The 13,526-nt window shown below is 38.9% G+C and overlaps 1 protein-coding gene across 3 annotated transcripts in view; it reads right to left on the bottom strand.

Moving 5' to 3' along the window:
• fam13a (family with sequence similarity 13 member A) overlaps positions 1-13,526 on the bottom strand; it is a 44,599-nt gene that overhangs the window by 17,485 nt on the left and 13,588 nt on the right. For all 3 annotated transcript variants that reach the window (XM_077570855.1, XM_077570856.1, XM_077570857.1), the window contains exons 7-13: positions 13,205-13,401; positions 6,419-6,460; positions 3,115-3,156; positions 2,856-3,029; positions 2,274-2,460; positions 1,224-1,291; positions 998-1,040 (exon numbers count right to left, since the gene is read on the bottom strand). In XM_077570855.1, the coding sequence (XP_077426981.1) occupies positions 998-1,040; positions 1,224-1,291; positions 2,274-2,460; positions 2,856-3,029; positions 3,115-3,156; positions 6,419-6,460; positions 13,205-13,401 (753 nt within the window). The remainder of the gene's footprint in view (positions 1-997; positions 1,041-1,223; positions 1,292-2,273; positions 2,461-2,855; positions 3,030-3,114; positions 3,157-6,418; positions 6,461-13,204; positions 13,402-13,526) is intronic.

Below are 13,526 nucleotides of genomic sequence, written 5' to 3'. Positions count from 1 at the left end.
TAAATAAATAAAAGTGAAAATAAAAATGGATATAAAAAATATAAGTAAAAAAATTAAATACAAAAAAGTTCAATATAAATGGCAATAAAAACAACTATATTTGTATTTATATATATATATATACACACACACATCTCTAAATAAATAAATAATTTATTTTGTATTTATCTTTACTTTTATTTATTTATCTAGGGATATATTATATATCTATTTCTGGTATTTAACTTTTGAATTATATTTTTTATATCCATGTTTATTTTCACTTTTATTAATTTATTTATTTATTTCTAATTTTGGCCGTTTTGGTCCTCCATAGCTTTGCAGGGGTCTCTGTAAAAAGGAAAGCTGTTCAGTCTGGGAATTTCTCTTACGGCTGTGATTTTGTAGAATCTCTGTGTAAAATAAAACGAATTCCAAATACTTGAGTGCTACAAAACACACACAAAGACCAGATTAAATATAAAGAGCATAAAGATGAAAGGTGAACCGCAGGCCAAAGAGTAAGTAGCAGTCTTGTGATTCCACACATAACAGTGGTGACCCCAGCAATTCAGAGTAACGTGTACTTTTAAAGCTAAGAACAGGGGGCATTTCTTGCCTTATTTTCGTACAAAGGCTGTCGTGTCGATTTTAGGGGACCTCCAGGTGAATGAGGCTAAAAATGAGCCCAATTTTCCATCTTTAGTCATGTCAGTGACGTACCAGAGGTGTGTGAGGGGAATGCCGGAAAAAGCAAGTCATGTTGCGGCAATATCTCGATTTGCTGGGTTTTGATGGGTTCATTACACTAAATTAGAGGCTAAAAATACTTTGACACTTCTCACTTTTTTACCATTATGGCAGCCTCTGATGCAGTCATTTCACAGGATCTCAGTTTAAAAGAGGACATGCTGGCCTCCCGTCCTCCATCTTGACTGACTGACCGCTTCTGATTTATTTATTTATTTTAAATAGAAGAACAAGGCAAGAGGGGAAGAAAGCAAGACTGCGACCGTACCTGTGAGGGTGAAGGAAGGTCATCTTTTCTTGAAGCGTCATTCCTGGAAAATGTGACGGGAAAAAAATATGTTTATGTCAGATTTTGTCCAGTGGCTCAGTGTACTGTATAAACACAACGCCGCTGAGATCTGCAGGTGGCAGCCACACGCTCGTCAACCCAAAACAAGCTTTTCCAGCCCATTGTGATGGGGTCACATTTTAAAAGAAAATTTTGAGGCGCTCACCTTTTCTTATAGGGCTCCATGCGGCTGGGCCTTGTTCTCTCAAACGTTGCCGACATACCAGCAGACTCCTTCAATGGAAAAATAAAACCTTCGTCATGATTCTCATTTCTGGACCTCTACTTCAAGCCACACAGTTGGGTCAAAAATAACCCAACTATGGGTAAAAAATGGACCGATCCTCTACTTAGGTCGATTTGACACAACTTAAGAGTCAAGAAATGGGCCTTTTAGTGTCAAACAACTCATCCTTTACTTCAGTAAAAAAATTGGGTCATTTTGTATATAGAAAGTTGGGTCAATTAAAAAAAAAAATTGGGTTACTTTTGACCCAATTGTTTTTAGAGTGCACCATGACATCACTCAACTGGATTTCTTGAATGAGAAATATACAAAGAGATCACACACCCACAGAGATTTGATCCACCATTAATTTAAAAGAAGAAGAACAGGAAGCGACTGCGCCGTGCAATGACGTCGTATGAGTTTGCTTTTGAAATTCTTGATAAACCGTAATGTTTCTTTGCCGTTTTCCATCTAAAATTGCATTAATATTCGCTTTTTTAAATAATTCTCAAAATATTTCTGTTTCGTCTTCCCTGCAAACATACCTTACTTTATCGTCCGACATTGCTTTGTGACTACAAATGTACGTGTGACGTAATATCTTCTCAAAACGTGCGCATTTTCCCTTTTTTGATACGCTTCAAAATCCAACTCCTCTCAGCGTAAAAACTTTTTTGCAAATTTTGGGCCCTTTTCGAATTTCTAGCGTTTCCATTCAGTTTTATTTTCGCATTTCTTTGAAAACTCGAATAAAAAAAATTGGATGGAAAACCCACTAGTGTTAGCGTAGATTAGTAGGAACGGAACTCTTTTATAAACTGAAGACTCCTGTAAAAGTGTTTTCAGTCTGTTTTTGCATGTCTGTATGAGCATGCATAGAAATGGTTTGTAAAAATAATAATAATAATAATAAATAAAAAAAATCCTGTTTTTATAATGTTGTGTAAGCTCAGACAGTACAGTGAGCAGTAAGTAAATAAAACTCACTGTGTGGACTTCCTGGTTGAGCTGCGCCAGCGTCGGGTTGTGTTTCCACTTCCTGGGTTTGGGTGCTCCCACCACCTGCGCGCTCTGCCCACCGTGAGTGTCGTCATAAACGCCGCCTGCGTCCTCCTTCGGGCTTCTCCCACAGCTGCTTCCTAATGTTGGGATGTTCTCCTTGTTGGTGTCCGTTCTGTGAGAAGAAACGATGAAAGAAGTCTGCTTCGCGTGCGCTCTGGTCTTGGTGGAGCTCAACGTGAAGTTAAAGCACACATTTTATAGCCTTTGTGTTGTTTAGCATTCCGGGTTAATTCTGTTTACCGTCCACAAGTTGTATTGACATTTGGTGGCGTTGTTGCTCGACTACTACTCTCGGTTAGCCGTATCGCCACCAGGTGTCTATCAACAAGGATTTAGCTTGCTAACAATGCATTGTCAGTTTGACAGGACCATTTTTTGGGGCACTTGCTTACGTATCACATACTCAACATGTGTCTCGTCACCTAGATTAGTCAAGCCCCGAATATCTGTACAGGTTATGGTTATTATTTGTGAGGACGACCAGGCATCAACTTCTTATCGCCGTACCCGCTTCTGTCTAGCTGTCCGGAGCAGTCGTCCAGCTGCTCTCTGCGGTGACGTCGACGCTGCCTCGCTGTTGAAGCGAGCCGCCGCGGGCTCAGCTCGCCATCGTCTGACGCCTGGTGACCATCATCGAAGAGGTGCTGCTTTACTGTCGAACGGATGGTCCTGTCCAGGATTCTGTTCAGAGGGGATATAAATACAATAAATGTTCTTCAAAGGAAAGCATAAAGTGGTTATTATGCTTATAGAAGATACGGCTTACTTGACGGCATCAGGCGAGCGAACTACAGGAGAGGAGTGAGGACTGAAAGCAGGAAAAGAAAGTGAATGGAGCTGAGTTAATGCGATACAAACGGAGAAATGTTGAACCACCCCCACAATGGCTCCTTATGGCTCCATTACAGTCTGTACTATAATGGATGTCATGACTTTATGTTGTTTTTTTAATTAGTGCAATAAACGGCTCTTGAATGTTATCGCTGACGTCGTAATGTAAACCACGGTAACCAACAAACCATCCAACCAACCATCCAACTAACCAACTCTGCGACCACCCGCTAACCACTCAACCAACCGACCATCACACTATGTTGGCTAAAGGTCCAATTGCATGACTTTCAGGTAGGTCGGTGTTGGAGGTTCCACTGTGTAACTATTATAGGGGAGCAAAAACATTACAAACGTTTCTAAGAATGTGAGGACACAAGACACACAGAGAAGCCCCATCTTACACGTGTCGTGTGACCTGTGAAAAATATTCCACAAACACCAGTGTTTACAATAAACAGTACACCTTGGCAGAGGCCCGACGGAGGGTACGACAGCGCTCAATGTGAAGGTGACAGATTTTGACTCGGGTTAGACCGATCGTCGGCCGGGCCGATTATCGAAGCCGCTAATTGGTATTTTGACAAATATCGGCATCTGCATTTTTGCGACTCTGAAGGCCGATAAAGCTGGTATCTCCCTGAGCGGTGAATGCTTGCGAACGTAGTGAATTTAGGGTTTTCATCAGGATTTGTAAGATGTTCACAGACAGTTTTTACTTGTCGCAAAGACATGAACATATTCAGACAATTTTTCACCGTCTGCGAAGATCTTTGACGAAACTTTGACGAAAACCCCAAATTAGCTACATTAGTTACGTTGCATTTGTTGCTCAGTGAGATACAGAGAACTTTTCATTTATTGATTTATTTAAATTTACATTTTATAAAAAACAAAAAAATGATGCTGACACTGGGAACTCCCTACACTTTTTATTTAAAAAAATTACAAAATATTACAATTCACCCATTTGCTCCCAAACACGTATAAAAACGTTCTATTTTAAATAGTACCATGGTCCCAAAAACATATTTATACATTTTTTATGGGAGGGGGGGGGGGGGGTATGCAAGAGCATACAGAAGGCTTTGATGCAGCCTGTGACCTGAAGAGATCGTTTGAAGCAATAGTAATTAATTAAAAAAAAACGGCCAGCAGGTGGCAGTAGAGTATAAGAGATCAACCAGGGCCATGTTGCAAAAAGCTCTTTTCCCCAGTGTTTTAAACACATTTGTGAATAATGAGGAAACTTATATATATAAACTATATTCTAATGCTAAATGCTAATGCTAAATGCTACAAAACGGAAATAGATACAAATATACTTTTTGTTGTTGTTGAAACTTTGGAAAACTACTTAGGATAGTAGATAGTAGAAAACTTTAGGATACGATTTACTTGCTTAGTTTTAAAATTTAGCTCAACACATGCTGATGACCCTGGAAGCTTTTGTTATAATTCTTAAACAAAGCTGTCAATTCCTTATATGTTTAAAATGAAAAGAAAAAGGCTTTTTGGGGAAAATTTTACTCCCTGAATACTAATAATCGGTATCGGTATTGGCCTTGAGAAAACCATAACTCTGACTACTAATATAGTATAATGTATGTAAGCAATCAGATAAACAATGAACCCTGAAAAAATGTCATAACAGACATGGAAATGTCCACTCACTAAAAATAGACCTGCCATTTACCCTCCAGGTTAAAACAACATAAAACTGGTTAATGGCTTACCAATGTTGACATAACCTTTGACTGTAATTGCTGGAAATTGGCGAGATTAAACGCCCTAAAACTTGCGTATGTTAACTTTTTAGGTAGTGTGTCATGCACCGCAAACAATGTTCTGCTTTGGCCTTTAGTTACAGCAAAAATTCAAGTTAAATCAGAGTGTAGTAAAGTAGCTGTTTGATCAGGCTGGTACTGTGTAACCCGGGCCATCCGCTCCTCTGCTAATCCTGCGTTACACCACAGTGGCATATTAGCCAGGACCCACTGAGGTTGTGCTCAAACACTCATTGGAAAAATAACACAATAACTGATGAGCAAAAGGTTAAAAAAACAAAACAAAAACCTGACTGTGGAAGTGTGTGTGGAACACAGTGCAAGTAAAAGTTAACCAGCGAGTTAACGATTTGTGTCCATTTCTATGTTAGCAAGCTACGCTGTAGTTCATGTTGGGATTAGAGAGACTAGCCCATGGGTGGGCACACGGTCCTCAAGGGCCGATCCTGCAGGTTTTGGATGTTTCCTTTCTCCAACACAGCTGATATATGATCAGTTCATCAGCAAGCTCTGCATAAGCTTGGTAATGATCCTATTGATTAGAATCAGCTGCGTTGTAGCAGGGAAACCTCCAAAGCCTGCAGGACGCCGGCCCTCGAGGACCGAGTTTGCCCACCACTGGACTAGCAAATTTGTATTTTGACAGAGGAACTAGTCCAGGGGTGGCCAAGTTCGGTCCTCGAGAGCCACTGTCCAGCCTGTTTTCCATGTCTCCCTTCTTCAGCCCAGCTGAATCTAATGATCAGCTCATCAAGACGCTTTGCAGAAGCATGATAACGTTCCGATCATGAATCAGGTGTGATAGTGGAGAGAAACATGGAAAACAGGCTGGATAGTGGCTCTCGAGGACCGAACTTGGCCACACCTGAACTAGTCCATCATGACTCAAATGTGGGAAAAAAAAATCCCTTGAACAAAAGTGATCAACTCATGGGAAAAATTAATCAATCCAAAAGACAATCCAAAAAAACACAGACTTGAAAGATGACATCATGTAAAATAATCAAGCATTTTTCAAGGTGGGGTGGTTACCAAGGGAATCTGACAGCAGAGGTGGCAAATCCAGGTCCAGAAAGTAAAAACCCTGCCAACAGTTTGGCTTTAGCCCCAGTTGCTAGCTAGCGAGCTCCTTAGCTAGCTTCCCGGTTGCTCGCTTGGTTACCTGTTAGGGAGCTAGCTAGCTAGCACAAGGGGCTAAAGCCAAACTTACATTAGTAAAATTATGAATTAAAATCAATATTGAGGATTGCTAACACGGTAAACTGAAAAGGACAGTGTGACATATATAAATCTGCTTGAGGTTCACATAAAGCCGTCGTCTGTTTTGCTGTTGTAATTGTGAAATTTGTGCTGTGCTGGGAACATTTTTGTGTGCATGCTTTCAATGTTTCTGATGATGATGACTTTCCCCACAAACAAAAAGCTGTTAATAGGCTTTGTGACCGGGCCTACCTCATGTAGAAAGGAGATATTGGCCTCTCATCTTCCTGGGCGCTAAAACAGAAAGACAAACACAATCAGTTATCTTTATGGTGACTGGAAGCGGTCTGTGTTGATTATAGTGAGCATTCGCAGGATATAGACTGCTGGTGCTGACTGGATTTAAGACAGCCAGCAGCGCTTGGTTGTGCATTATGCAACTATTTGAGCGGCTCGGCACTGGCAGCCGACGTTGAGGTCGTTGCTTAATATTTTCATACACCATCGCGGGCAGGAGGAAATTTCGTAATCGCTCGCATTGTTTCTCCAAAAGCTGACTTGAATGTTGTTTTCTTCCTTAAAAGTCACAAGGGGCAAAATAACACGGTAATGATTATTGTACAATAAAATGTTAGCAGATGGCATATCCTTGTTAGGTCAAATGTCCCTTTAGAATACTGTGACTCATCCATGCAGAGATTGCTACAAAAAAAAGTGGAATATTATCAAATGTTGTATGTGGTATTATTGGTTTAAAAAAAAACTTTTCATCATATTTAAATATTATTTTTATATTGCATTACTTACATTTTAAAAGTCATTCACTGCCATTGACGGCTATAGACGTCAAAAATTAATTTGAGCTATTTTAATTTGTTTAAATTTTTTTCCCACTTTTGTTAACAAGAGTATGAAAACCTCAAATGTTTTTAATTGTACATTTAGAACAGATATAAAATGTGTGATTAATTGTGAGTTAACTAGTGAAGTCATGCGATTAATTATGATTACAAATTTTAATTGCCTGACGCCCCAAATTTTTAACAATGTTTTCTTTTCTTTTTTTTAATCATTCATTGCCATTGACGGCTCTAAACGTCCCAAAATATTTTTAACTATTTCGATTAGTTTAACATTTTTTTCCACTTTTGTTGACAAGAGTATGAAAACCTAGAATTGTTTTTATTGCACATATAGAACAGATATAAAATTTGTGATTAATCATGAGTTAACTAGTGAAGTCATGCGATTAGTTACAATGAATTTTTAATAATCTTTTTTTTTTTTAATGAATTTATGGCAGTGAATGAGTTAATAACTCCCAACCTTTTTAAAAAAATATTTTACTTCCTACTGAGAGCCAAACTGCCCTTATTTTATACACTGAAATAAAGGCCAATACTGACGTCAATGGTGCTGCTGCCATGTATCAGTTTTAATTAGCAGCAGGAAATACAAAATCAATGTTGACATCAGCCTTCTGGCGACACACCAAGTCCAAGAGAAAGATTTTATTTTTTTGCAAGAGTCTTAATTTGATTGTTACTCTGATGTGTTTTTGGTACGTGACTGGCCACCATGCGGCTTCCTGTAAGGGCAGGCGGGCAGCAGATATAACATTCAAAACAAAGGATTTAGGTTTCCAGTTCGGCAGTGAACAAAATGGGCTAAAGGTCAGTGCACTTCAAAAGTCTTCAGAAACCACACAAAGTGTAAGAGACATAGAACATTCTTTTCAGTTTGAGAATAAATTTAAAAAATGGTTCTGACACTCTGACACTGTGTTCTGCGCTGGTGTTTTTACTGTCTGGAAAGCGTATTAAATATTAGCATTGCAAAAGAGCGGAAATCCAGCTTACCCACTACCTTACTGGAGGGATAACAAGATGCTTTGTGGGGCTGCAGAGAAACACATTGGTCATTCCCAACTGAATGGAAAACTACCAAGAACAAGCCAGTCCGTCAGGAGTTGCTCTTGTTTTGTTTGCTTTTGCTTGTTTTAGCCCAGTTAAAGATGCTAAACACTGTTGTTGACAAAATATATACATTAAGATTGACTGAAGACACATTTGTCAGGTTTACTGAAGGCTAAATTGTCTTCAATGTTGTTTACAAAAACACGCACATTAAGTTGAGCAAAAACTCAATTGTTTACAAAATCGTGTTCGTTGAAGAGCCTAAAATATCTTCAGTGTTAAAAATCAAAGATTAAATAACTAAACTCTCATAAATAATATAATCAAGGTCCTGACAGATTAATCGGCCGGCCTATTTAATATTACTGGCGCTTTTAAAATCGTCCATAAACGGCTGATTTTTTGAAGAAAAGAAATATATATTTGTATTTTTTTTACTCATTACAACATAAGACAAAGACAGTGACATTGGAAAAAAAGATTTTTGTTGTTTGACTTTCAGCTTCGTCTCTGTCAGTAACATGTTTTGTTATTCATATCTTTGTTGTTTTAACCGTTAATGGACCAAAAAAAAAAGTTTTCTTAATTTAATCGCCCCATTAATCAGTTATTGGAATTTTATTCTGCCAAATATCAGAATTGGCATCAGCCTAAAAAAGAATAATCCATGTTAGGTTTATTGAAAACTAAAATTTTGTTAATTTACAATACAATAAAGACTGTAAATCATGTTTAATGTTTCGCAACACATTGCTGTCTTGTTATCAAAACATTTATAATAAAATACATCATACCTTAAATTTGAAGAATTACCAATACCATATTTTAGGACCGTCAAAATCAAACTTCTATGTTTTCTAGATCACGCTAGGTTCACCCAAGTCTAAACAGTCTTACAGAAATGTACAGTAGGTTAAAAGTATGTTAGGTCAAATTTATTGAAGACTAGATTGTTTTAGATTGTAATGAAAACTAAAATGTACTCAGTATTGATGAAAACGTACATTAGAAGTTTATATTATCCACTAAATACATTAAGTTTGTGGAAGGCAAAATGTCTTGGTGTTCTCAAAAAGGTTCACTGAAAAACGTGCACATTAGGTCCGCTGGAAAGAGCAGATTTTTCCAAATACATCTTTGGCGCAGTCAGACGGAAGATGGATGAGTCCTGCCCTGACAACCTGCCAGCGACGCCATCGCCGCTCACCCTCACACCTCATTGCGACGTTCCTCACTCCCGAAGACGCTTCTGAGAAGGCGTCGGTTGCATAACGGCCAACCCGTGGACCATTGCGACTGCACACAAAAGCCAGTATGCATCGCCCTGCATGCGACCGGCAGCACGGTAAGTTCACATGACGCTGCTATGTTGGCTCATGTGCGGCCAGTGATGGTGGTGTCATATTTCAGGTGGAGGTGAGATCGCCCAGGTATTTTCTTTATACAAAGAAGGATGTAGTCATGCGTTAAGGCCATTAAAGATGGTCAATTTAAGGATTGCCTTCAACAAAATGCTAAGTCGCTAATAGGAAGGAGTTTTATGGGGCTTTGTGTCGAGCAAGTTTTTGGACTTGGCCTGCTTTGAGTAAGGCTTATTCCTGGAGTCCAGGGCATTGTAATAACAAGAATAAAGCACACACAGCCTGGCTTAATCTATCATATGTAAGTAAGTGTGAACTGTTATGAATGCGTAATGGTGGATATGAATGCTACAGAATTAGCTATGTGGAAAATTAGCATTAGGGGAAGTCAATCTTAAACATTTCTTGACAATAATTTGTTATGTGTGACCTCACTAGTCTAAAGATGACATTCTGATTAATATTACATTTGTGGAATAAGAGTTGTGAAGCAAAATCCAGCGATTTTTATCCATTTTAAGGGGCGGCCATTTCGCCACTTGCTGTTGACTGAAGATGACATCAATGTTGCTCAGGGCTCAGGCAACAACCAATCATAGCTTAGCTTCAGAAAACAGGTGAGCTGTGATTGGTTGCTGCCTGAGCCCTGAGCAACTGTGATGTCATCTTTAGTCGACAGCAAGTGGCAAAATGTCCGCTCCCTAAGATGGATAAAAATCGCTGGATTTTGCCGCTTAAATCATATTTCACTAACACAATATATTGACCAGAATACCATATTTAGACCAGTTAGGCTGCATAGAGCATATTATTGTCAACAACAAAAAAAAGGATGGTTGACTTCCCCCTTAAAATAAAGATATGAGATAATGGTATGAGGACAAAACAGCTTTACCCTGAGTTTGCATGTCATTAGCTCAAGTTTATTGTACCTATATTTTTGCAAAAAAAAGAAGAAGTTTTTTTTTTTATGCCTGTGTGATTCTCAGTCATCTAGGTCATGGCAAAGCTGAAGAAAACTAATTCTGGACAGTCTTTGAACTCACCATTGCCTTGCATTAGCTTTGGGGCCTTTTTAATTGATTTGGGCAATTTTGGGCAAAAAGATGAAACCTGAAGGGAGGTCAACCCTATATTAATCACTTATTAAAAAATATATTATTATAAACGAGGATTCACTGTGATACTCAGATATGGTCTGCTGTGTGTGCGTTTGTTGGTAAATACCAGCACAGATTGCAGACGCACTTTATTGGTCTCCCTGGTCATACTGTACTGCTGGTCCCCGAATACGATCTGACGAGGGGAATGTCAGGGACCACCCCGAAGATTTACTGCTGCGCCTTCCACGTGCCACCATTTACTCGTGACTCTTTACATATTGTGTGTACAGTAAATAAGGAGATCTGGTGTGCCAAGTGCATTAAAAAAATCAGGGCTCGGACAAACCTTAAGTAATTGAGAGTGGTGATGGCAGAAGAGTCAAATAGTTCTCAAATATTCGATGGTGTTGTCCTATCAATTGGTACTGGTGGAGAACCCCTCACTCCCATGTGTCATAGACAAACTTTTATGTGAATAAATCTAGTGCTGACACGCTATTAAAATGTATGTAAAATATGATGGGTCTAAAGAGATTTGGATGTCTCACCTTACAGTTTCACTATCATCATTCGAGTTTTATTGCTTTGCTCCATATTGTACGTTCTCCATCTACCGTGGCTACCGTGTTTTTTAAATGTGTAAATTAGGGGTGTCAAATTTCTATTGGTTTAACTTTTAGAAAGAAAAAAAATTGTACATTTAGAACAGACATAAAATTTGCGATTAATCGTCAGGTAACTATTGAAGTCATGCGATTAATTACGATAAAAAAATGTAACCGCCTGCCACCCCTAGTGTAAATATAGGTCATGTGCTGCCTCATATCAACAAAAAATTTTAATCAGATAAAATAACTAATTCTAAAAACGTAACCAAACCCAACTATAAACGAGCCAAAAATAAAATAACCCTAACCTAACCAAAACCCTCATCCATGACCTACTTTGTGTCTCAACTCCAAGTATGGGAAACCCTGCTATAGATTGTAACGGATATACTGTACAACTCGATACACATGCTGTCGCCGAGGTCAGCGGTCAGACTATTAGGGAACGTGCTTGTTGTCAACACACCGCTTGGCCCAATGTTCAATCAATCTCTAGAGAGTTGATGGTGTCAACGCATTCGGAAGATGGGGTCAAAGGTAATATTGATTTTCTCCACTACTAATCAAAGCCACGACTTGAGGCTGGGTGATGTCATCGCAAAGCCGAACGTTTTCAGTAGTTTTGTGCAGAGAGTGCCAAGATACATTTGAGGAACAGCCTCTCAAATTTAACATAAAATAGTTGGCGAATTGCGACAACTTGTACTGTTTGTCATATATGACAGGTTCTGCCTATTTCAACGCATCAGGGTGGGAGAAATGTGGGTCAAGTTTTAAATTTCACACTCCCGTAGAAGAATTTTCCAATACTCTTACAGTATATAGAGTTATGATCACGACCTCAGAATGCGTTAAATTCACAGTTTTTTTCCAAAGGCTCATTTTTATTTTTCAAACACCTGAAGCCCCTTTCACACTGCACACTTTTCAAAGACAGCTTTTTTTCATCATCACTTTTTGTGTATAAAATGTACGGACATGACAGGAGGAAATGAAGTCAAAGAATATTTTCCTGCTCTTGAGGGATTCTCAGACCAAGTAAATCAATAGCCCCTTTCACGCAGCCCATCAAAGCCGTCTTTTTCCCGTGTTGCAGTTCTGCGTGAAAGGTACTGACACGGTTTCAGTTTCAGGTGCTTATAATAGGCTTGTGTACATGCCTCAGGCTCAAGGCCATGGGGCTCAGGCTTTAGATTCCTGATTGCTGTCAAACACTCACCTTTCACCCCTACCCACTCCACACACAGTCAAGGCTAAACAGCACAAGTTAGTAGATGTTCTGTAACTAGTTACCACAACTGGAGCCTTAGCTGGTTCATTGATTCTGGCTGAGTTTGTCTCTACGACAAAATAATCAATTGATTGATTCATTGAATTTAGGAATGTAGGAATTTTGTTGATTGTGTGTTATTGATTGATCATTAACCTCACTTGAAAAAAGGGCAAAATGGAGTGCAAGTCTAAACCAGCAGAGGTGCTGTTGAGTCACTTTGAATGATAGCATTTTGTACATGCTTTGTTGCAACTAGGGATGGCCCAGTATTATTTCATCGATTGTTTAGGGGTGTAGCTGTCTACGTGTATTAGTATTTGGATTTTTTTCTGAACAAAATATTCAGTATGGTACAGAGCCATACATATTAAGTACGGGTTATAAAAACAAAAAAAAATTGTTATTTTTTTTATTGTTCTTCAGTATATATATATCAGTTTGCTGACCTAACTCAGAAAACAGGTGAGCCATGATTGGTTGTTACCTACTACCTCAGCACAGGTGATGTGGAAAAAAGTTTTTTTTTTAATTATTAATTGTACAAGAAAAATAAAAAAAGTGGACAAAATATTAAATTTTTACTGCTGAAAGTATCCCTTTAAAAATGATTACCATAAAATCCAATGAATAACATGCACCTGCGTATAATAATAATAATAATAATAATAATAATAATAATAATAATAATAATAATAATAATAATAATAATAAAGCATTATACGTTTAGTCGGAAAATGTTGGAAAAAATTATGGAAAATGTGTTGTGTCCCACCCTACCTGACATCCAGGTTGCCATGGAAACAGGCAGGGACAGGGGTGTCCCTGCGAGTCATTTCCATGACCTCATCGGGGCTGACGCTTCTCAGAGGCACCACTATCGGTACGCCGAGAGGCCCCCGGCCGCTGGGCAGTGGCATTGGGACCGGGTGGCCGGGCGATTGAGGGGCACCCCCGTCAATCTTGGCTTTCTTCACCTGTTTTACGACCACAAATGAAAAAAAGAAAAAGGCCAGTCAGCTTGTGAGGCCAGATATGCCTTTGACATTTGTGCGCTGCCCATCTGATACCACACGCACACACACACAACCTTTTCTTAGGA

This window comes from Vanacampus margaritifer, chromosome 7, assembly GCF_051991255.1.
Source record: "Vanacampus margaritifer isolate UIUO_Vmar chromosome 7, RoL_Vmar_1.0, whole genome shotgun sequence".
Taxonomy (NCBI): domain Eukaryota; kingdom Metazoa; phylum Chordata; class Actinopteri; order Syngnathiformes; family Syngnathidae; genus Vanacampus; species Vanacampus margaritifer.
The sequence above is the reverse complement of the archived record's forward strand: the minus strand, read 5'-3'. Positions and strand labels throughout refer to the sequence as shown.